This window comes from Lepisma saccharinum, chromosome 10, assembly GCF_977018435.1.
Source record: "Lepisma saccharinum chromosome 10, izLepSacc3.1, whole genome shotgun sequence".
In the NCBI taxonomy this organism is placed as follows: Eukaryota; Metazoa; Arthropoda; class Insecta; order Zygentoma; family Lepismatidae; genus Lepisma; species Lepisma saccharinum.
The window spans coordinates 72,433,905-72,459,256 of record NC_139238.1 but is presented as its reverse complement, the minus strand read 5'-3'; the positions used below and the strand labels follow the sequence as shown (position 1 = coordinate 72,459,256).

The 25,352-nt window shown below is 39.5% G+C and overlaps 1 protein-coding gene across 1 annotated transcript in view; it reads left to right on the top strand.

The window, feature by feature from the left end:
• Positions 1-431: 431 nt before the first annotated feature.
• The window catches only part of LOC145994376 (protein takeout-like), a 99,796-nt gene continuing 74,875 nt past the window's right edge, over positions 432-25,352 (top strand). The window contains exons 1-2 of the mRNA XM_083130488.1: positions 432-731; positions 23,235-23,327. Coding sequence (XP_082986614.1) covers positions 656-731; positions 23,235-23,327 — 169 coding nt within the window. The 5' untranslated portion in view covers positions 432-655. The remainder of the gene's footprint in view (positions 732-23,234; positions 23,328-25,352) is intronic.

The window sequence follows — 25,352 nt, the reverse complement described above, 5'->3', positions numbered from 1 at the left end:
TATAATTTATCCCGCCTTTACCTAGAGAGCATAAGTTTCATATTATTATTACAATTCCAGCCCCCTCCGTAAAAGAATCCTACCTACGCCAGTGTTCGCAAGTGAGGGGATGCAACCCCTAATCAACACCCCTAACCCTGGGCACGCCACTGTTTCTCAATTTTTTGGTATCAGTGAGAACATTGCACAAAATGCAGTTGGCAACACTGGGTACTCACAAGATCTGGAAATCCAGGTCCCCCAAGATAATCCTCTCGACAACAATGACCGCTACGTAACAATGAAAACGCCCTTCAACTCTCGTGTGACCTTCTGCTCCACCACGTACGCAAACATACATTTCCCTTACGCACATGTGTACTTTGGTGCGTGAGCATGCGAGTCAATCCTAGCGGTTATGTTTTCTTAAAAGTGTATTTACACGCCCTCTGGCGGGTTGGTCGTGTTATAAAACAGATGAAAGTAGTGACTCAACACGTAAGCGTACAGAAGTGGCTCTCAAGAGATTTGGCGTAATCATTGAACAATACCAACAGCACCAGTGGTTACAAGGCAACCTGTCTCGAACGGTGTCTAGTTCAGATCTTCTAGCGATCAACGCAGCAACCTAGTGATTTTTTTGAAGTTTTCTATTCGTTTCGCGGTCAAAAGTACAATGATGTCAACAGTGATTACCTACATGGTTCCAGCGTTATTTCTCGTCATGTGTCGCCACACTGAGGGGAAACTACGTAAGTATCACTGTGCAATAATGTTCATTCGTCCATCGTGTCCATGTACAGTCAAGGACACTGCCAGGTTGTAATAAATACATTGACTTTCAATGGAATCGTTATAATCCGGCACTGTCCGTGACTGTACATAATTATGTAAAGCGGTCAGTGTATCACTAAATCGCTTGTTGATAAGTTTTAGTAGTATTGTGTAAATATAGTGAAACAGTTCGTTCTTAAGATAATTTTCGAATTAGAATATAAACTATCTTCTTGACGGAGTGATTAACACAGCACGTGCTGCGACACCAGGGGTCAGGGTTGAGGTCCAGGTACCCATAAATTCTAATGGGTTCTATTGGGTTCCGCTGCAGGACCGGAACCTTTTCTCTCGGACAATTTAAATTCGGTCCAAGTTGCGTATTGTTTCATTGAAAAAAGGTTCCTGGACTGTATTTAAATTGATCGGGGAAAAAAGGTTCCTGGTCTGTATTTAAATTCATCTGGAAAAAAGGTTCCTGGACCGAATTTAAATTCATCTGGAAAAAAGGTTCCTGGACCGTATTTAAATTCATCTGGAAAAAAGGTTCCTGGACTGTATTTAAATTGATCGGGGAAAAAAGGTTCGTGGACCGTATTTAAATTGATCGGGAAAAAAGGTTCCTGGACCGAATTTAAATTCATCTGGAAAAAAGGTTCCTGGACCGTATTTAAATTCATCTGGAAAAAAGGTTCCTGGACCGAATTTAAATTGATCGGGAAAAAAGGTTCCTGGACCGAATTTAAATTCATCTGGAAAAAAGGTTCCTGGACTGTATTTAAATTCATCTGGAAAAAAGGTTCCTGGACCGTATTTAAATTGATCGGGAAAAAAGGTTCCTGGACCGAATTTAAATTGATCGGGAAAAAAGGTTCCTGGACCGTATTTAAATTCATCTGGAAAAAAGGTTCCTGGACCGTATTTAAATTCATCTGGAAAAAAGGTTCCTGGACCGAATTTAAATTGATCGGGAAAAAAGGTTCCTGGACCGAATTTAAATTGATCGGGAAAAAAGGTTCCTGGACCGTATTTAAATTGATCGGGAAAAAAGGTTCCTGGACCGAATTTAAATTGATCGGGAAAAAGGTTCCTGGACCGAATTTAAATTCATCTGGAAAAAAGGTTCCTGGACTGTATTTAAATTCATCTGGAAAAAAGGTTCCTGGACCGTATTTAAATTGATCGGGAAAAAAGGTTCCTGGACCGAATTTAAATTGATCGGGAAAAAAGGTTCCTGGACCGTATTTAAATTCATCTGGAAAAAAGGTTCCTGGACCGTATTTAAATTCATCTGGAAAAAAGGTTCCTGGACCGAATTTAAATTGATCGGGAAAAAAGGTTCCTGGACCGAATTTAAATTGATCGGGAAAAAAGGTTCCTGGACCGAATTTAAATTGATCGGGAAAAAAGGTTCCTGGACCGTATTTAAATTGATCGGGAAAAAAGGTTCCTGGACCGAATTTAAATTGATCGGGAAAAAAGGTTCCTGGACCGTATTTAAATTCATCTGGAAAAAAGGTTCCTGGACCGTATTTAAATTCATCTGGAAAATAGGTTCCTGGACCGAATTTAAATTGATCGGGAAAAAAGGTTCCTGGACCGAATTGAAATGCTTTACAGATATAAGGGTTATTTACGGTCCAGAACCCATTTACGGCTCGCTGATTTTTCTCTCCTGGACCGGAATTGAATTAATTTAAAATTCCTGGACCTTTAGCAACCCTGCCAGGGGTCTCGGCCTGAACACGTGTGTTCTATGTGAGAGTCCCCGCATCAATTTCATGATATCATCATATCCTCATCGTCGCGATTAGTCAAGAGTGACAGAAAAGAGCCCATACATAACAAAAATTAAACGAATTAGAATATCGTGAAAATAACATGTTGGCCAGTGGCGTAGGAACGTTTTTTTCATTTGAGCGTACAAAGTTCAACCTCCATATGAGTGGACACACAGAAAATTGTATTCCATTTTAGAACACGTCTCGTAGCCAGTGTTTAGGGAGGGCGTAATGGGCCAGTTGCCCCTCAGATGTTGCTAATTTTGCTCCCACACTGTGTTCAACTTTATCTACCAAGGGAAAGTAATCTGTTCTTGCAACCCCCAAAGTTTAGGCACCTTTCTCCCCCCCCCTCAGTTTTACAACCCAAACGCTGCCACTGCTCGTAGCTTTCAATTTTTTTAAAGTAAAAATTGCATAACCTTGTACGGCCAATAAAGGAAAGCTATATTTTCAAAAAGTAATTTTGAATATTTTTATTTTATAAAATTTGATGACTACTTTGAATATTCTTTAACATATTTTTAAAATATGTGCACCTCCGGAACAGATAAAGCTCTAGGCTTCATCCATGGGCGTATTTAAGGGGGGTTCAACGGGTCCAACCCCCCTTTTGGTTCAGTAGAATTACCAGATTACGTGTTCTATCCGCTTGCTCATAAAAATTTATTCGGACTTATTATGTTTCCCTAAATTCGAGACGTATAGGATGTGATATGGTTGGGGAGAAAATTACGTAATTCCACACACCAGATGGGGCTGCAGACGAAATGTCTGCAATTTCCTGAAAGTTTCGGAATTTCTGCGATAAGAAACTACACTGGGAGTGTCATATCAGTTATCATTTTTCTTTCCCTCGAGTCTTCTTAAACAAATTTGGTTTTTAAAAAGGCAGTGCAAGAAAACCAGGTAAACATCGTAACATTCTCAAGTTGTTTGACACAAGATGAACAGAAAAGTATCAATATTAAGTACCGTGACTTCGTGACTACATACACACAACTATGTTGGGTCCAGCAAGCTTCTGGTCAGCAGTGCACTGGATTTTCACTTATGAAATAAAGCAACCTTAATCATACCAAAAGTTGAACCCCCCCCCACCCCCCATTGTGGACTATATATACGCCCATGGCCTCATCACATCGTTCCAAGCTCATTTGAAACCGTTCTTACTTCATGAAGTTTCACGAGAAAGCATAGATCAAGCGAGGTAACTAATGTCACAATGCAATATAATATCTTCAAGAAACAATTAGAATTCTTTTGGAAGGAAATAATCTAGACAAAAAAATCTTCTTGCGTTTAGCTACTAGAAGCGAGTTTTTTTGAACGACATAGTCTTTGTTTCATTCAAATTATTTTAGCAGGGTACAAGTACCCCCTCCCGGATGTTCCTGTATCAATGAAGGTATGTATCAATGGAGGTCTTTGGACGGGGTATAGGGGGTCCGGACCCGGCCGAAAAAATTTTACTAACTTCAAAATTAAATAAGTACAATACCTGTTTAATGTTAAATAATATGAAATGGATATATTACCGCAGAACTTACATAAAGATTAGAATGCGATTATACAGCTTTGCGTTAACAGTACCTGGGAACGCATAGAAATAATGATCAAGGATTTTACATTTCATCAGCTGTACATAACAATCTAGGTTTGTATTCAATAAATAATCCATGTAAATTATTTTTGAAATTATTTTCTTTGGAATACATGCTGTTATATCTCTTTTCTTTCATAATCTTTTTACTTGTTTGTGTTATAATGACAATAATTGAGGACTAAAAGTGGTAAACGTTGTAAGTGCCAAAAGCGAAAGTGTTGGGAAATCGCATCGTTCCGCACATCAGCCCGTAAGAACGTGCACTCTAGTGACCTCTTTACACGCCCTTTGAACAAGCCACATTTCACGTTTACCATTATAAAGCATGGAACATTTCACAGTTTAACGTGGAAAACGGTGTTTGAATTATTGTGGCACTTACAGCGTTTACCAATTTTAGTCTTCAATTATATTAATAATTATTAATGGACGGATTCTAATAATAATATTGTAATAGATATTAATTTATTAATCTGTTAATTATAAACTTTATTATTATTATTATACGACAGGCACTTGGTTCTGACCACTCCCAAACATGCCTGCCCTGTATGCCCCCCCCCCCATTTTAGTGCAGCACCGATATTATTTCTGAGTTAACGAATATTGTGCTCTTCTAGTGCAGACAGGGGTGGTTGAGTGGTTAACGCTTCGTTACGAGACTCATGGCACTGTTTAAAATTCGAAACAAAATCAGGAACCAGCAGAGTGCGTGAAGTCCAGATAGGATAATGGGCACTGGACCTGTAGTTTAGAATGGCATCTAAACCAGTGCCCAATGTTCAATTGCCGAGGATCGAACCAGGCACCTCTTGATTAAAAAGTGACAGCTTCACCCCTACGCCAGTGAGAATATCTGTAAATACAAGGCCGAATCAAGACTTACTCAACTTAACTTTCATTTGTTTGTTATTTTATTATTTAATCAATCCACTCCATATCCTCATCGTCGCGATCAATTAAGAGAGGTGCAAAAGTGACGAGAAATTACAAAAATGCAATATTGCAATACCAAACTTTGCAATATTGCTTAGAATGTGCTGCATGGAATTTTCAAAATATAGGCGCAAACATGTTAAGTGTAACTGCACTAAAAGTGAATGAATTTCACTGATTTAAGGTCAAACCATGAAGTTCACTGTATGCACAGATTTGTTAATCGGGCATAGACAGTTAAACCACTGTAATAGTTTAACCGAGAAGTGAAGACCGTACATCTGGATTACACGATAACATGAACCGTTAAGCTATAGATACGAGCTTACCTACTATAATGAGATATTTACTTAAATTTCTTGAATTTTATCACATGAATGAAATAATACGAGAAATTTAAAGTAAGAGAAAAATTATATTGCAGGGCATTTTGCTAACGTGTGGTATTTATGTACTCACATAAATCATACATGTGCGTCGAATTGAATTACACGCGCGATCTAGTTGTAGTACAACAATTTACCGATAGATGGGTCTGACCTCTTTGTACTTACTTGTGCACAGTAATTTTATTATATGAATAAAATCTCTGACAGTTTAGGCTTTCAATAGCGTTGTTCTTTTAAGAGCAATTACCAACATGCATATAAAGTGTCATTTTTTATACTTTAATGCAAATTATTTGTACGTCAACACAACCACACGGTAGGAATAAAAATATATTTCTATAAAAATTAATACCAAGTACCAAGATTAGAATTAAGGAGTATTGCCTTTGGTATAAAACAATTCAATATAATGATCAATTTCTTGTACTTTACATTGATTGATTGATTGATTTTATTTTACTTCGCTTTTTGTGCCACTTTTGGCTAATTTGCGAAGATGGGGATGAGTGATGATATGATTAAATTGATGAATGGCCGGGATTACAACTTGAGACCCCTGGCGTCGTAGCGCGATGTGCTAGCCACTGGAGCCGGCTGTACTTTATATTGTAGGAGTAATAAATGATCTTTTGGTGGGGAGGGGGGGTGCTGCGGGGTAGCTGATCGGAGCACACTTGGTAAAAATCGTTTTCTGAAACATGCTGATAGCACCAAACTTAACCCTCCTACCAATTTATTTTCACAATTACAATTCCAATAATGCCTACGTTGTTATAGAGCGACCAGGAACAAAAGAACCTTCGGCCAAAAGTCCTCGCGCATCTTCCCCTCCATCCATTCAACTCGGACCACAAAGAAGCTGCTACACTCTACCCCGCAAGTTCTGCGCAAGCTATTTTACTTGTGGTCTCTCTTTGAGCAACTCATTTTCGCCACGTGTTAGCAGCTGGGTGTGCCACTCACTCGACCCTCTTTGGTGGCAGTGGCGTAGGTAAAGGGGGCCATTGTACTTCTTGTACCCCCTCTAATAATTTTAGGGGCACTGCTGCAGTTCGAATAATCAAGTTTTCAGCAGAAAATAATAATAATAATAATAAAAAAATATTTGACCACATTCAAAAGAATTCTAAGCACCGTTAACCGATTATTCTAAATTGTACTAGTTATCCCACTTCATTGAAATATTTATAATAGAAAGCCATCCATAATCTAAGCACAGAACGTGGGACGAGGTAACAAGCCAACCATTTGTGCATGAGGTTTCTCGTACCGTCCATCCCGTAAAGAGAAAGTCATTTTAACTCGGCTTCGTATCGGACACAGTCGTCTCACACCGCCATTTGTTGCAAGAGACTGGACACTCCGCTCTGCCATGTTTGTAATGGTAAGTGTTCTGTATATTTTTTGTTGAATGTCCCGGTTTTACTTTCCTTAGACAAACTTTTAATCTTCCGAACTGTCTTATCATTTGATGACAGTGTTTTAACTCACGTTTTAAGCTTTTTGAGAAAAGCGGTCCTCTTACATTGTTTATGAGGAAGTTTTTTCCTATCCTTCTCTTTTTACGTGTTGTGTACATCCTGTGCAGGTCCCAGTGGCGCAACCACAGGGGAAGCAGGGGGCATTGCCCCCAAACCTTCAAATCAATACTACAGGGGCAAGAAGAGGGCAAAAATTGACGGCCAAGGGCACCTGCAGGGGGCACAGAGGGGAGATTTCAAATTTCCTGCAAATAAAAATACATCTTGTAAATTTTTCTTGATCGCTTCGCTCGCAGTGCCTGCTTTTCTTGGTCTTATGAAGTTCAGAATCGTAGCCAGGGCCTGGGAGCCAAATGATCTATAAGAGAGAATGCCATGGCGCCCCGTGAAATTATTTGCTCCATATTAAATCAACATTGTTTCAGTTTGCAAAAAATTGGATTTAAATATGTTATTGCTCACATCGCTCGCAATTTCTGATTGTTTTCTGTAATGCATTGTAAATGATTAGATTAATTGATTTTCTCTTAAATGGATGAACAATTGATTTGAGGGAAATGAGCGTGCACATTTGAGAGACAATTTATGTAATTTTTGATGTTGGTTTATTTGAGGTGGATGAATTCATTATGTAATGTATTTAAATACATGTTGTACATATATGTATTAAAGAAGCTTTGAATACGTGCACAATTAGTGTTAGCATATTACACGTGTATTTTCTTATTTTATGTCGCTCCATGTTGCATATGTGTAAAATGTGTAGAAGAAATTTTATTCGGAATGCATTTGTCATGCATTTTTGTTGTTTCAAAAATACAGTTTGTGAGCTCGGTAACTAGCAGGTGAACAAGTATCACGCAACTAGTCCATGTCCAACTGAAAAATATAGCAGGAAATTTAGCCTTGTGTAATTCAGGCATTAGTCTGTCTTTACGTTGCAACTCTTCGCACTGACTTGTTCGCCGAAAGCAGAACAAGAAAAAGCAAACAAGCTGTTGCGAAACGGCTCGTCCTAACATTTCGCGCGTGATGCCACGAACACTTTGACTTTCTACGCTGCTACAGGATGGACGAGAAGACGTCAGCGCTCCAGTGACACGGAGAAAGTAATTAGCCCTTCGCGTCGTGAGAGGTCAGGTTTTGCTCCAGGGCGAAAAACGGACAGATCAGAGCTGCATTGCGTCATCGACCATCCACGGAGTTCCCTGCAGGGTCTTCTTGCGTTTACGGTTATGCATTTTGTCAACAAAGAGCAGACATTATGTTTTGGGAGGGAGGTACGCGAACCATTGCTGTCACACTGAGTTTTGTATTTCCTCGATATGGTGTCACGTAGTGACTTTCAGGGGCACAACCACGATTTTTTGTCTGGGAGGGGCGGGGCGTGGAGGGCAAGTACCAGGACAAACGCGCCAACAATAATACTATTATTATTAGTAGTAGTAGTACCAAAGACGTTATTATCTTTCTACAATCACGCAAAAAGGGGGTAGAAGTCGGTGCTAAAGCATTTATGTTGGAACAAACGATTTGAAATATTTTTTCAACACGTTCAATTGAGGCGTTGCGGATACGAAGGGCGAACTCAACAAACGTACATTGTCAGGGAAATGCGTTTCAAGTTGTCAGGCACACTGGGAACTCCACAAAAACTTGGTAACAGTAGTTCGGAATGTTTCATGCGTGATTTTTGTGGAGTTCGTACTGTGCCTGACAACTTGAAACTCATTTCCCTGACAATGTACGATTGTTGAGTTCGCCCTTCGTGTCCGCAACGCCTCAATTTCACATTAGCTAATGATGTTAAACAAGCACACAAACTGTATTTTTGATAGACAGTAAATGCATGAAGATTGATTGATTTGCTGTTTTAAGTCCACTTTATGCACAGTAAGGCTAATCGAAACTGGACCTACAGTTTAAAATGGAATTCGAACCACTATATGCCTCCATCGGGTGTCGAACCCGGGACCTCTTGTTTACAAGGCAACGGCGCTTCCACTGCGCCATCGGGGAGGCCCCAAAATGCATGACGAATATAATTATATTTATACACATGACTTGTATAACTTTCATGTACAGAAAATGTTTTACACATATGCAACATGTAACACTAAATTGTGTACGTATTCAAAGTTTATTTTCTCGTACATACAGGTAATGGACAAAATAATATGAACACCAATGCAATTGCAGAAAACTTGTATTAGTAGGGGGTTGCCCCCCCCCCTTGCCTGAATTACAGCTTGTATCCTACGTGGGATAGACAAATAAAGGTCCTGTACAGTGTGAACTGGAATACGTAGCCACTCCTCGCACAAAACAGTATCAAGTTCCGAAAGTGTCATTGGAGGTGGAAACCGATTACGCACTTTGGCCTCCAAAATACCCCACAAAGGCTCAATGATGTTAAGATCGGGGGACTGTGGACACCAGATGAGATGTTCCGCCTCATCACTGTGCTCATCAAACCACGCATCAACGCACCTAGCAGTGTGAATAGGGGAGTCATCATCTTGGAAGATCGGGCATGCATCGGGAAACAAAGTCTGAACCATGGGATGGAGGTGGTCACCCAGGATGGTGCAGTACTTCTCTGCGTTGATTCTCCCACGCAGGACGACAAGTGGGCCAACACCATTCCAAGATATAGCCCCCCAAACCATCACAGACCCCCCACCATGTTTCACGGTAGGCACTAAGCAGTCAATATCAAATGCTTCAGCAGGAGTTCTCCACACATAAACACGTCCTGTGGTCTGAAATAATGTGAAAGACGATTCGTCTGACCATATCACATGTTCCCATTGCTGCTGTGTCCAATTCTTGTGCTCTTGGCACCACCTTCTTCGTGTCACTGCATTACATGGAGTCACCAACGGTTTGGGGATGGCAACTCTGCCATGAATGTTCACAGAATGCAGCTCCCTTTCAATGGTTTTCGTTGATACAGGGTCCTGGAGGTGATTGTTCATCTCTGCGGTTATCTGGGACAGTGTTGTCTTGTGCTTTCGAGTCACTATTCGCTTCAACACACGTCGATCCCTGTTGGATAACTTTGTTTTTCGCCCACTATTCTCCTTTGCAGACGTTGTCTTTCCATGTTGTCTGTAGGCTGTCAGAACAGTTGACACTGTGCTCCGTGCTACACCAACAAGTGTAGCTGTTTTTGTCACAGCTGCTCCAGCCAGGCGTGCTTCTATGATCATGCCTCTTTTGAAGTCTGAAAGGTCGGACATACCTGCATTTGACGGATAGCTGAATGCTCGCATGCAACTCTCACACCAGCTTCTGATAGACTGATATGTTTGCTTTCATCGCCACTAGATGGTTGAAATCTCTGCTGAGTGTTGTTCCTTTCCACGACGGCGTATATAGGCCTTTGCAAACCAAGGTGTTCATATTATTTTGTCCATTACCTGTATATATGTAACATATTATTTTAATACATTACATAATCAATTCATCCGCCTCATAACGAGCCAACAGCAGAAATGATGTAACTTTCTCTCAAATGTGTACTCTCCTTTTCGTTTGAACAATTGTTCATGCATTTAAGACAAACCTGTTTAGCAGCAATAGTCTGAAGCACATAGTTTATCATACCTCTATCTTTCTAATAATTTACAATACATTACAGAAGAGAATGATAGAGCGAGCAAGAAAATTGTTAATTTCACAGGGTGCCATGGCATTCTCTTTGACATTTTTTTTCATTTAGATCATTCGGCTACCAGGCCTGTCTCTTGCCGTCCCGTCCTATGCCTGTCATGGCATAGGGTCTCTTTGTGAGGGTCCCTTCATCAATTTCATCATATAGCTCATCCTCATCGCCACGATTAGCCAAAGTGGCAGAAAAGCGATGCTAAATAACAAAAAATGAAATAAATCACGTAAAACTGAGACAGGACAACAATTCGCAAGGAACGTAGGTCATGTCAGCATTGGAACGAGTCTTCTGGCCTCACTAGCTAGACCGTAACAGAAGGGTTGTTAAAGGTCCAGGGTCTAATGGGTTCTATTTGGTTCCGCTGCAGGACCGGAACCATTTATCGGGCACAATTTAAATTCGGTCCAAGTTTCGTATTGCTTCATTGAAAAAAGGTACCTGGGCCGAATTCAAATTCATCCGGAAAAAGGGTTCCTTGACCGTATTTAAATTGAAGTGGTAAAAAAGTTTCCTGGATCGAATTGAAATAGTGTTCTATTTGGTTCCGTAACAGGATGGGAACCTTCTTTCTAGCACAATTTAAATTCGGTACAAATTGCGTATTGTATCATTAAAGAATGTTCCTGTACCGAATTTAAATTGATCCGGAAAATAGGTTCCTGGATCTTATTTAAACAGCCAGAAAAAAGAGTTCCTGGACCGAATTTAAATTCAGTCTGAAGAAAGGTCCCTGGACCGAATTGAAATTCTTTACAGATAAAAAGGTGCTTTACAATCCAGAACCCATTTACGCTTGCTGATTTTCTCTCCAGGACCGGAATTGAATTGATTTAGAAATCCTCGACCTTTAACAACCCTGCGGTCAGTAAATATAACTAAGAACACGTTGTTCATCCCGCGATAAACACATGTTTCTCGCCATGGAAATAACATAGCTCTTTAAAAAGTTTTTATGTATACGTTTCCACGCAATGGAAGATCTACAATCAACCGATTTTCGACTTCCAGGATTTCAAACAAGAGAATAACGACAACAGGCCGGAAGTGCACAAGCCTGCATTATCGAGTCCTGTGTGCTGCGGTCTCGATTGCTGGTGTAATTGGCGCTTTCGAACTGTACTAGATGACGTCACTTCCGATAAGACAGTACTTCAATCCTGCTTTATGAGCCTTTCGGACACAGCAACTGTTACGCAGGGATGTTAGAGGTCCAGGAATTTTACATAGATTCAATTTCGGTCCAGGAGATGAAATCAGCAAGAGTAAATGGGTTCTTGACCGTAACGAATCTTTTTGTTTGTAAAATATTTCAATCCAGTCCAGGAACCCTTTTTACCAGATCAATTTAAATACGGTCCAGGAACCCTTTTTGAATTAAACAATATGCAACTTGCACCGAATTTAAATTGTGCGCGATAAGAGGTTTCGGTCACAGCGGAACCCAATAGAACCCTTTAGAATTTATGCGTCAAATGTGGGAAAAAGGACAGCTTGCTCTGCGACGACATTCATGAGCATTTCTACATTCTAATTTCTTCATATAGGAAAAGTATTTATTTTACACGAGAGTGCTGAACTAAGCTTATATTACATTTCTTTGATCTGAAGTGAAAGAAAGTAATAATTACTTACCCACAATTGACGCATGCGTCACTTCAGATCCAAGAAATGTAATATAAGCTCAGTTGAGCGCTCTCGTGTAAAATAAATACTTCTCCTATATGAAGAAATTAGAATGTAGAAATGCTCATGAATGTCGTCGCAGAGCAAGCTGTCCTTTTTCCCACATTTGACGCATGCGCAGCATGCACCGCATGCGTTGACAGAAAGAATCCAGTATATTTGCATCGTCCCTCTAGTGCACTTCTTAAAAGTTATTTACCGCGGCTATAGAAATATCTTAATCTCAGGGGATAGGTTCTTTATTCGAGAATTCCAAATAAGAAAGTGTTCTTATAGCCAAGAGGATATAGTTAAATGCGGATCTATATTCTGAAAACTGTACACAATACAGAGAAAATATGTAGCGAAGCTTGTACATACATTGATATATATATATATATATGCTGATTCCAAATTTACGTCGGTTGTATTCTTCTTATATATATGAATAATTGAAAGGAAATCTTCTTCTTTCTTCTCCTAATTTTTGGGAAAAAGGCTTCTTCTTCTTTTCTTCATTCTATTTTGGGAAAAAGGCTTCTTCTTCCTTCCTATCTTTGATTTGGGAAAATGCTTCTTCTTCTTTTCTTCCTTCTATTTTGGTAAAAGGCTTTTTCTTCTTTTCTTCCTTCTATTTTGGGAAAAGGTTTCTTCTTCCTTCCTATCTTTGATTTAGGAAAAGGCTTCTTCTTCTTTTCTTCCTTCTATTTTGGTAAATGGCTTCTTCTTCTTTTCTATCTTTGATTAGGGAAAAGGCTTCCTCTTCTTTTCTTCCTTTTATTTTTGGAAAAGGCTTATTCTTCTTTTCTTTCTTCTAATTTATTGTCTTTCCTTTTAAAGCGTAATCTTATTCATTACATATATGCCCTCGCTTTCCCCGCTTCTTTGGCATTATACAAACGACACAAGCTATACTTATAGAAAGATTAGGGGCGTCTAAACTGACAATAGCGCCACCTCCTATGTAACGACCAAAGGGGAATAGCCCAGGATCGCTAACAGCAAGCGCTGCCTATGGCCCAGTGCTTCTAATAAGGAGCGCAACTGTAAGTGCTTCGGGGCGTCTAATTTGACACAGCGCCACCGAGGGACGGACAAACACAAAAGCTGACGATGTTCTCCTCGTCAGAGGTATTAAATCAAATTTTGATCACTAGGATCAAAAAGGAGATACATTTCTGAATTCATTTCCTCACTTATTAACTTTCCTAATTATTTCATATACGAGCATATTCTTAATTATCTTAATTTGCTATATACAACATTTTATTCACTCCTTCTATAATGTTTACACTCTTCCTTTATACAATATATTTTGCATTTACTATAATATATATAATCGCTCTTCTCCGCTATTAGTTTCTACAATGAGCTATGCTCTTCTTTATATGACGCGCTGCCATCTATCGTTGCTCTCGGGAAACAGTTCTTCCTTGCATTTTTCATTGTGTCATCGGAACTGGCACGTGACATATTGTTGACCAGCATTGAAATCAGTCACCAGTTCAACATGGTAAGGTTACCTGAAATACACACCAGATGACACTACTTACATTGTTAAGCATCTAAGTGCACAGGATATGGTGATCATTTAACACGACACAATGACTAATAACAATAAATGACCTGATCCAAATTACAAGAAAACAACTAGCAATAGAGCAAAATTAATGCAATGCTTTGAAATGTCATATAAGATTATTTAAAATCGCCTATTTTAACGTTGGAAATAGAGGGCCTTGTATTATGCAGTGTAACCTGTGATATGGTAGGGATCATATGTGGCGAGACTCATTTAGTCCTCCAGTTAGTGCTATTATAGAGGCTGGTTCTAGGATACAAAATAAATATGTGTAAATTTAGCATATAGGGTGGTGAAGAAATTGAATTCTCTTGATTATGATTAGAAATATGTTTATTTGTTTTTGACAAATGCTAGAGGCTAACAATAAGATGTTGTACAAAATCTTCTAATATATAAAACATCAATGGATGTATGTGTGTGTATGTGTGTGTGAATGTTTGTTCCGACATAACTCTCGAACGCCTGGAACGATTTCAACCAAACTTGGTACGCCTATCACTTGCAAACTGGAAAGAAATATTGTGGTGGTAACACTCCTGGCACCCCTGGGGGTGGGGGTGGGGGTGGGGAGGGGGTGACATGTAAAAATAATCGAAAACGACCGATATTAGTGTGGAATCTATAGTTTTCGGGGTCTCTAAGATGAATAGTGACACTCCCAATGCTGTTCAACTCAAAGACACCCCTGGCACCCCTAGAGATGGGGTGAGAAGGGGGTGACTAAAAATAATCCAAAACAACCGATATTAGTGTGGAATCCATAGTCTTTGGGGTCGTTAAGATGATAGTGACACTACCAATACCGTTTGACTTTAAGACACCTCTGGCACCCCTAGGGGTGGGGTTGGGAAGGGGTGAAATATAAAACGACCGATATTAGTGTGGAATTCACAGTTTTCGGGTTCGCTAAGATTATTATACGGCGTACGCTTTTAGAAGGAACATGAGTTCAGCCAATACGCAGCCAGTGCTGTCGCGTTGCTGCCAAACCAACTGCTAGCGGAAAGGAATCGCAGAGAGGCAGAGATTTCGCCGTGTCCAACATTCAGATTTTTATATATAATGCATGCATGCACTTGATATTTGAGTACAATGAAATATATAGTAAAGAATTCTACACAGGATTATAACATATCACTTGCAGCATATAAGGGAAACTCGTACCTGAAAGAAGTTTGAAGGTATTTATTATAGAGGAACTGCAAGACCATCATCATCACTCTCGTTTCTGTTTTCTGGCATGTTTCCCAGAAGATTTGAATAGGGGTTCACCGATTTCTGTGGTACATACGTTACCCTGTTTTATAACACAACACAGTATGCACACAGACACCACACGCATTAGCCGTAAGTTCCCGACTCTGAGAAAACACTGTTTCAGCACGCACTTCTTCCGACGCCAATTCCTTGAAGCAAGAATACACTAGATTTCTCTCTTGTGAACGTAATATTTTACCCTTGGTGCCTGTACTACTTGTAATAGGTTTCGAGAGCGACATTATTAATTTGATTTGATTTACTTTATTTTATTTAACTTTTCTGTCACTTTTGGCTAATTGCGAAGATGGGAATGAGCGATGATATGATTAAATTGATGGATGGACATTCACAAAATCCATGTCCAGGCCGGGATTTGAACCCGGGATCCCTGGCGTCGTAGCGCGATATGCTAACCACTCCACCATGGAGGCCGGCGCGAAATTATTAAGTAACACTCGCGGAACACACACTATTGCATAACTATCGAACATAAGGGCTGGACTTCACAGCGCGTTACGACGTCAGGAGTCCCGCGTCCGAATCCCGGCCCGGGCATAGGTGTTTGTAAGTGTCCCTTCATCAATTTCATCATATCATCATCCATCCTCATCTTTGCGATTAGCCAAAGGTAGCAGAAAAGCGAAGTAAAATAAACCAACATTTAATCAATCAACAAGGGCCATATTGCATAGTCTCACAACTATTCTTCGTGGCGTACGAGTACAATTATCTTACACCTCCCTTGTTACGAAAACGCTGAACTGAATGTGACTCAGACTCGCAATGTTCGTAAACGCCCACGACAATGAAGTGCCATTGTTCATATTCACCCGAATTTGACACCCATAGCTTTACCAAGACACAACTCGGCGGGGTTAACAAGGTGGCAAATAAAAAAAAAACAGACGGAACACTGAAGGGAAACGAAGTGTGGGTCATTGTGTGTGTGTGTGTAGAGACGCGCTGTTTCCCTTGTTTCTTCGACAAACGATATCTCCGGCTGTAGGCGACGGAAATGCATGGGACTTGGACAGTCAGGTTCATAATGTCGTGTCCCATGCAATGATGAACCTTAAAGTGACGAGTTTTATAAAGAACTTATTGCGCGAAAAACAAATTACAAAACACTGCGCTTAACTTGCTCGCCGCAGTTTCCTAACTGTACAACGTTGCACTCCTGCTATTGGCTGGTCGCCAAGGACACGCTCTCCGTAACTCCGCCCGATATCGCTTCTAAAACCGTGCGTCGTATAGTGACACTTCCAATGCCGTTCAACTCCAAGACACCCCTGGTACCTAGGCGTGGGACGGGAAAGGGGTGACATGTAAAAATAATCGAAAACGACCGATATTAGTGTGGAATCCATAGTTTTCCGGGTCGCAATCTCGTTCAACTCCAAGACAGCATTGTACCCGGAGGGGTGTGGGGTGGGAAGGGGATGACATGTAAAACGACCGATATTAGTGTGGAATCCATAGTTTTCGGGGTCGCTAAGATGAATAGTGACACTCCCAATGCCGCTCAACTCCAAGTTTATTTTACACTATAGTTAGAATTCATTATATATCTGTTTAATAGAAGATTGGAATAAATAAATACCCGGACAACGCCGGGCAATCAGCTAGTTACTAATAAAATAGAAGTGTGAAATGCAATACATTCTTTAATCATTAACAAATTAAAACTAATGATTAAATACAATTTTTAAATTATTGAATAATTTATTATTATTGCCAAAACATCGATTTCTTTGTTAAAATTGATATTTTGACTGTCATTTTAATTTAAAAGTAAAGCCAGACCACTAAAACGTTCGTGACTCATAGTACCAAGTAAATAGGTTTTTATAATTTTCAATTTAGAAAACGATCTCTGCCTTAGCTCCTGTGACAGGGACAGTAGGGAACATTAAACAAGCGGCGCGTATATCAGGATAACTGGAAGCTGTTGCATCACAATGAGATCAGCTCTTTCACATCATTCATGTCCTTATCTTGTGTTTGAAAAAACTTCTGATAACATTTGAAATAAAGATTTAGAAATGTTTTTGCAAGTATTTTTTCAGGTTGTTGAGAAGCTGTGTCTACAAAACTTCTATGTGATACTACTGCTTCGTTACTTCAAAACAATTGTTCAACTGTGAGCAAATAATTGTGTCCACCATCCATGGACGTCCGGAAGGGGGGGCAAGGGGGCCACTCCATTCATGAAAATAAATGTCCACTTAAAAATTATATATATTTCACATATTATTTCATTTCAATCCTAGTGATTTATGTTAATTATTATAAATGCGTTGAAGGAACATGATAATTTCAGACTGAAATAGTGTTTTTTGAGGGGACATCACTCTTATGTTGGAAAATATGCCTCCTCTGCACCCCCTGGGGAAAAAAACCACCTTGCTTGCCTCTCCATAGAAAGAATCCTGCGAACGTCTATGCTACCATCGCGTAAAATATGTTACTTTGAACCAGTTCTATCGGTTCGTAAGTCTTTCGTCCTGAGGACCCCTGATTCTTTTGTCATGTAGTTCACTTGAAATCCCCCACTTGACACACATTTTCTTTCGTTGCTTCTTTAAGTGATTCAAATGATCCCCTAAGCTCAGTCATTTGCAAGAGAGTGTCACCTAAGATATCATGTGCAGCTATAATACCAAGAAATTCTGCTGGTAATGACTTAGAAGCAGGGCCCCACTTCTTGCCTATTTTGCCCCCCGCGCTAGGCTACTTAATCCATTAATGCTAGGCCTTGTCTACAAAGCGAAAGAAAACTATCCTTGCCTCTTCAGTTTTGGCATCCAATCTCCAGTGCTTAGAAGTGATATTTATTTGCTCCAAGACTTTGCAATGAACAGTCAATAAGAAAATGAAACTGAAAGATTCAATTTTTCCCTAAAGGCCAATAGCCTCGTATCTTTAATTTAGCTTCCTACTCGTTAATATAAGAAAAACATTCAAAACATCACAAAACTTTTCTTTGAAAACATACGCAGCTTCTTATCTCCCTGGACATCGTGTTGGATTAAGAGCTTCTAGAGCTGGGATTGGCTTATTTCCTGTTCAAGATTTGAAAACTCTACATCGCAGAATACCCTTCCCAAAAAATTAAACATTTTCTAAACTGTTTAAAGAAACCTGTTATTTTCCAGGTTATATTCTACACCTATAAGAACGAATGTAAATTATGACTAGTGCAAAGTACGTAATAATCTTAAGGAACTGGCGTACTCAGGGGGAGAACTGATGGGGCTTGCTTCAGCCCATTATGAAATTTTGAGAAAATCAAGATTTTCAAAAGAAAATGTAATAAACTTGGGTAAAACCGAAGTGCTAAATATAACCCTCCACAAAATGACCCTCCATTACCATTTTTATCTTTGAACAACTTTCAAAACGAAAGTCAAAAATAATAATGATATAAATATTGTATAGTGTGACGCTATGAGCGTCAGAGCGGCCAATATGTGTACTACATCCTGTTCCAGAGAATATACAGGGTGCAACGGAAATGGGAAGGCCTTATGAATAGCGGAAGGCGATGTCAAATATAGGAATATGATAATAATGTGCATCCACTGGACCCCTTGGGCACAAGGTGAAGGCATTACCATTACGCCAGCGGAGACAGGGGTGCCCATCCCCCAAAGTTGCATCAAAATCTTCGCCCCAAAAGAATTATTCATCATAACCGCCCCCCCCCCTCACACACACACACACACAAATATAGTTTGGAATGTCGACAATCTGACTTCATTTTTAAAATATTAAATTTTCGAAATACGTAAGCTTTAGACAACAAAAAAATAACAGCATTTTACAATTATCCAGTCAGTCGTAGCACAGGAACACCACAAAGAAAACACCAGACATTGTTTACCACTGGCCGAGATGCCAACAATCAAAAGGCGTATGACATTCGAAACCTTTCATTACAGTTGAAATTAAAAGAAAAGAAAATGCTCAGTTTCATGTTTGCTTACATAAAACGTACAAAACTGCTGAGGCTCACTGCCATTGTTAGTGTACTGAACCTTCTTATTAACAGTTTGTCTGCTTGAGTCACCTTGTCTTAATGCGAAAATGACGTGTCCCCGCGCCCCATCTTCCGAGCCGATTCTACAGGCATCGCCGCTATCACCCACAGGTAGGTAAAAAGAAAAACTGTACATAATAACCATAACCTCCCATTTTTGTGTGAAGATATATACAGGGTGATTGGTAATTCGACCTATTCCTGGAAAGGGGTAATACTAGAGCACATTTGCAACAAGTTTGACCCTATGTACCGGGGGTCGGAAATCAATGGGTTTCGAGTTATTGCAGTTTGTAATTTTCGTGACATACTCCGACTTGCGACCAAAATACTACTAATTCTGAAACAAACTACTAAACCTTGGGCACTTAATCGACATGTTGCTAACAGCTGACGAATGAGTGACTACTGGGGAAAAAATTAATTCCCAAAATTCCCATACCCACAGAAAGAAGCAGTCATTGGAGCACACGTCATGAAGAAATTTGGAAATTATCGTATAAATCGAAGAGGATTACTCAAAAAAATTGTAAAACACTAGCGTAAAAATTACGGAAAAAACCTCCTCGTTTTCATAAGCTCTCCAAAACGATACAAATGTTGTCAACTGGCACACGGGTTGGGGGAAAAATCTGAATAAAAAGTGGAGAAGGCGCGTTGTAGACCTCTTTGTAAAGTGAAAAAACGTTGTCGGTTGTGAGAAATGAAGGAACGGAAATGAGTGAAATAATAATGTTATTTAGCATTCTCATGATTTCAGGTTGTCAGAATTAACTGTTACGAAAACTACAAATCCTGTTCAAATTGCCTTCCCGGTTACGTATGCAAGCACGCAGCCTGCGGCGTACTTCAGACACAGTCACTCGCGTTGACACTCAGTCTCTTATCTATTGGGCGGCTGTCACAATTCTCTCTCTCAACTCTTCTTGGGAATCCACTGGTGTACTGTAGACTAACTCCTTCATGTGACCCCAAATGCAAAAGTCGCCTGGCGTCAAATCCGGACTCCTCGCCTCCAGGGGGTCGGGCCGCCTCGACCAATCCATCGCATGGCATAATTGTCGTCCAGCCACTGTCGCACACCCCGGAAATAGTGGGCTGGGTAGCCATCATGTTGGTAAATCATACCCATGTTTGTGGCGAGCGGCACATCCTCCAGTAGCGTCGTCAATTCTTCCCTTAGTTTTCGTAGGTAATGCCGTTTATGTTTTGTGGCAAATAGAATAGCCCGATCTCATGATTGTGGATGATTTCCATTTAGCGAGAATTTTCTCTGGTGAGCCTTTTTTTTTAGATTTTCTGGGGTTATGACCCTTAGGGGACCAAAAATGCGCATTATGAAAATTCGTAATACCATCGCGGTCGAATTTGGATTCGTCCGTCCACAGAATTCTTGTCAGATGATGGGGCTCTGTCTACGCGCCTTCTCTGCTCTTTATTCAGATTTTCCCCCAACCCGTGTGCCAGTTGACAACATTTGTATCTTTTTGGAGAGCTTATGAAAACGAGGATGTTTTTTTCAGTAATTTTTACGCTAAGTGTGTTACCATTTTTTGAGTAATCCTCTTCGATTTATACGATAATTTCCAAATTTCTTCATGACTTGTTCTCCAATGACTGCTTCTTTCTGTGGGTATGGGAATTTTGGGCATGATTTTTTTCCCCAGTAGTCACTCATTCGTCAGCTGTTAGCAACATGTCGATTGAGTGCCCAGGGTGTTGTAGTTTTTTCAGAATTAGTAGTTTTTTGGTCGCAAGTCGGAGTATGTCACGAAAATCTACAAACTGCAATAACTCGACACCCATTGATTTCCGACCCCCGGTGCATAGGGTCAAATTTGTTGCAAATGTGCTCTAGTATCACCCCTTTCCAGGAATAGGTCGAATTACCAATCACCCTGTAGAATTGCTAGCTAAACTACAAAATTTTGTCCCCCCCCCAAAAAAAAATTCCCCCTGTAGCCACATCTGGGTCGAGATATGAGTTTAGTTATGTTACTTTAGCACTGCACAATGGTTAGATAGTATAGCACAAGACTATGCTAATAAGTCCAGATTTCCTGTGCCGACTTATTTAAGTGTATAGTACACCTAGTCCAGATTAAAGTACACTAGTGTCCAAAATTAAAGCAACAAACAGAAATCCTTTCCTCGTGTAATTTTTTTGTTGATACATTTGCCAAGTTTAAACTGTTGCTATGGTGATTTTTTGTTGATAAATCCTGGCAGGTGTGCCCACAGGGGAGTTTTATAGCGCAGGTTGCGCCATCGAGATTTTGGGGGGGATTTTTTCCCTTCAAATAATATAAAATTCAACATTTATATCTTTTCCAAAATATGTGTAACAATTTTACACTTTAAATGCACCATATTTAATCCATTAGATGAAGAAATGAAAGTGTTTAGGGCATTATCGAAAAGGGGGATGTGGTATCGAACTCCTGTTTATGTTTATGTATTTTCTTCGTTTTGATATACACAAATTGTAATTCAAAACACATTTTTGCCATCTAGCGACATTTTAGAACACGTCACATTTGTCTAACGCTCAGGAAGATTTGATCAAGTAAAACTTAATGTCTCGTCCAGTGTTGCTAAGTTTACTCGATTTTTTGTTTCATTGACTCTTTTGGAAACTTCTACGCGCAAGCCACTACTTTCATGATATAAAAGTAAAGTAAAGTGCTCCCCTGTATGTTGCACCAAGCCATGAAGGCCCGTAGGGGGTGTGGAGTTAGGGCCCCACACTTTCTTGATCCCGGCCGAAGGCGTGGGTGATGTGATCAGCACCACTCCCCTGGCCGTCTTTACACCACAGTTTCCTCCAGGTACCCACTTCATACGACGCTGGGTGGGCCCCGGAGCCGCTTGAACAGGTGGGATAAATCCAAGTTCTCCCTCGCCGGGGATCGAACTTTGGATGATAAAATATGAAAACTGTAATATTATTGCTTAGTCACTTGTGTGCTCTGTAGGTGCAAAATGACCTAAATATTTCGGGTTTAGTTACAAAGACGCCGTAAGAATATAATTTTTAAAATATACCCCATAACTTTTTATCTCATGGCATTAGGATATTATATAGAGTTATGTCCTTGAAAATGTTGATAATTACATGAATTATAATCTTCCAACTGAAAGTTTTAGCATCTCCTTGACAAATGTATGTGGGGGGGGGGGGGTGCGGAAGAGGAGAACAAATATGATTGATGATTTTAAGGAGGCACACACACACGCTCGCGCATTCTTCGATACACATATTCACACATTGGGTGATTTAGCACAGGGCACATGGCACTCGCAAAGACATGACTAAATACTTTATTATAAAAAAATATTGATAGCATTATAATACAACGAACGAAAATTCTCGAGATTTAATGTTCAGACAACAATAGAATAAAACAATGTTTAGCACAAGTATACTAATGTCCAAAATTAAAGCAACAAAGGGAAAGTCTTTCCTGTGTGTCCATTTGACCACATAATACGATCGGGTGATAGTAATATTTATGATGTCATAGACAACTGGTTTAAGATTTAGACTTACTCTTTAGACAATTTTAGACTTACTCTTAATACTGAAGAGTATATATTGACTCCTCCAAAAAATTAATTCTCAGTCTCCACACCAGAATATCCGCAACAGTCTAAGACAATAGCAACACCCAAGAATTGGATATCCCCTTCAATTTAATGCTGAATCCCCCTCTAACTAAAATACCCTCCATAATCTAAGACCTAGAGTTGGATACTGCCCCCCCCCCCCCAAAGTTTAATTCAGAATCCCCCTCAGAACCCACGTGTCAATTAAGGCCTAATATATTATTGTATTAAGAATATTGAGTAATAAAAAGGAGTTAATCAAAATGTGTTTCACAAGACCAATGAATAAAGGGTCTTCCATTAACTTAAATATTAATTGCAATCCGCGTATCCAATCGAGTGGAAACAGTGTACTACAGAAAGAGTAAGAACAAATTCAGAAAAAAAAAAGTTCTCTTGTCTCTTCACAAAATAGTTAACAAGAGGTTTAGATAATTCATTTTCTTGTAATTTTTCCTTCCAGCCCCATATGTCAAAGTGTGCTACAGGAACGACCCTGAAATAAACGATTGCGTCATTGACTCGGTGGAACTCCTTCGACCATATTTAAGAAAAGGTAAGCCTATTTGTTTCTATATTTTTTGCACATTCTTTTTGAATATCGCGAAATACTTCCTTAGATTCGAATACTGTGTAAGGCACTGACATTACATTGTGTTGTAAGAAAACAGAAACATTTATATTTGTATGTATTTGAATATTGGGACTTAGTTTGTTTTGCGAGAGTGATCATTTGTGAAGAAATTGATTAAATATGGATTCACTGGCCTAAGCGGAGCGCCACACGTTAGACTTTTGGAGTTTTTGTTTAAATCCATTTTATGCACAGTAAGGCTAATCGGGACTGGACCTACAGCTTAAAGTGGGATCCGAACCACTACGTGCCTCCACCGGGAATCGAACCCGGGACTTCTTGATTACAAGGCGACGACGCTACCACAGCGTCATCTGGGAGGCCTAGAGAGAGAGGGAGAGAGAGAGAGAGAGAAACAACAAATAAAGGAACCATAGTGTAGACGGCAATCAAAGCATAGACCAAAACAGGAACGTATCCAGGATTTGTTTAAGGGGGTTCAATGAATTCTAATTTTTCTTTTCGTCGGATTCAACGGAAATGAATAGATGCATAATATATCTTCAATGTCTAGGTATGCCAGCTACATCTAGGCAGGAGGGGGTGCAATTTCTATGCAGAGGGGTGCGTAAATCTATTCTCGTGCTGCGCGCTGAAATCTCTAGATACAGATCTGATAAGGAAATATATCCTTTCGAAAGACCATTATCAGATACACAATAAAATAATGAAATTGTATTTATCATTACACAGGGCCGCAAATTAAATTGAATTTAATGTTGTTTTTTGTTTAATAGGTGAACTTTATTATTTGTGCCATGCCGATCACGAATATGAAATTCGTTTTTCTCTATCACGCAAGGTTTTCTTACAAATCAAATTTCAAAATTTGGGCTTTGTCCAATATTGCATACTGTTTTATTATAATTTTTCTTTTCTTCAATCAGAATAAGTAGCTTATCACACTAAACGCATCAACATGTTTATTTTAAAATGAATATAGACAGACACAAAGGACCCATATAATATAGAAAACGACATATAGCTTCTGTAAGCTTTCCTAACTTTCTTGTGATTTTCTTCTGGCGTTTCTCTGTACAATGCCCAACAGTAGTCAGCCATCATGCTAACACTCCAATGTCCTTGATACTTTTTCTCCATATCCCTCATGTCCTGATTTAACCGTTCGTCTTGTTCCTCACTTAATTCACCGAGATTTTGTCGAAAGTTATCAAGGTGTGAATGCAAAAAATGTAATTTGAGATTCATGTTACAACCCAGCTCTTGAAATTTAAGTAACATATTCTCAACAACTTCTCTGTAATCAGGACTTCTGTGGGTCCCCAAGAAGTTCAACACTACACTTTTAGATGCTATCCAAGCATCTCTTTCAGCTACAGTCATTGTTTCCTCAAACTCTTTTTCATTCATTAATTTCCTAATGTCTGGTCCAACAAAAACACCTTCTTTCACTTTGCCGTATGACAGGGATGGAAATTTGTTGCATATGAACTGGAAACATTGTCCTTCCTTGTTAAGTGCCTTCACAAATTGTTTAATCAGACCTAATTTGATATGAAGAGGGGGAAGTACAACTTTCTCAAGACTGACTAAATGTTGTTGTACGATGTTCTTTGAACCCGGGTTCAACGTTTTCCGTATTGGCCATTCCTTTCTTTCCCAGTGGTAATTTCGTGCCCTACTATCCCACTCACAGATGTAACATGGCATTTTTGTATATCCACATTGTAGTCCAAGTAAAATGCTCAAAACCTTAAGATTACCACACACCAACCAACCATGGTCCTCATATTTAATTTTATTAAGAACAAGTTGCATATTGCTGTAGGTTTCTTTTAGTGACACAGAATGAGCAATAGGAACTGAGGGGAACTTATTTCCATGACGTAACAGAACAAATTTTAAACTTGTTTTATTCGAGTCAATGAATAGCCTCCAATCAGTTGAAAGACAAGGAAAATTTAACTTAGTCAGCAAACCGGACAC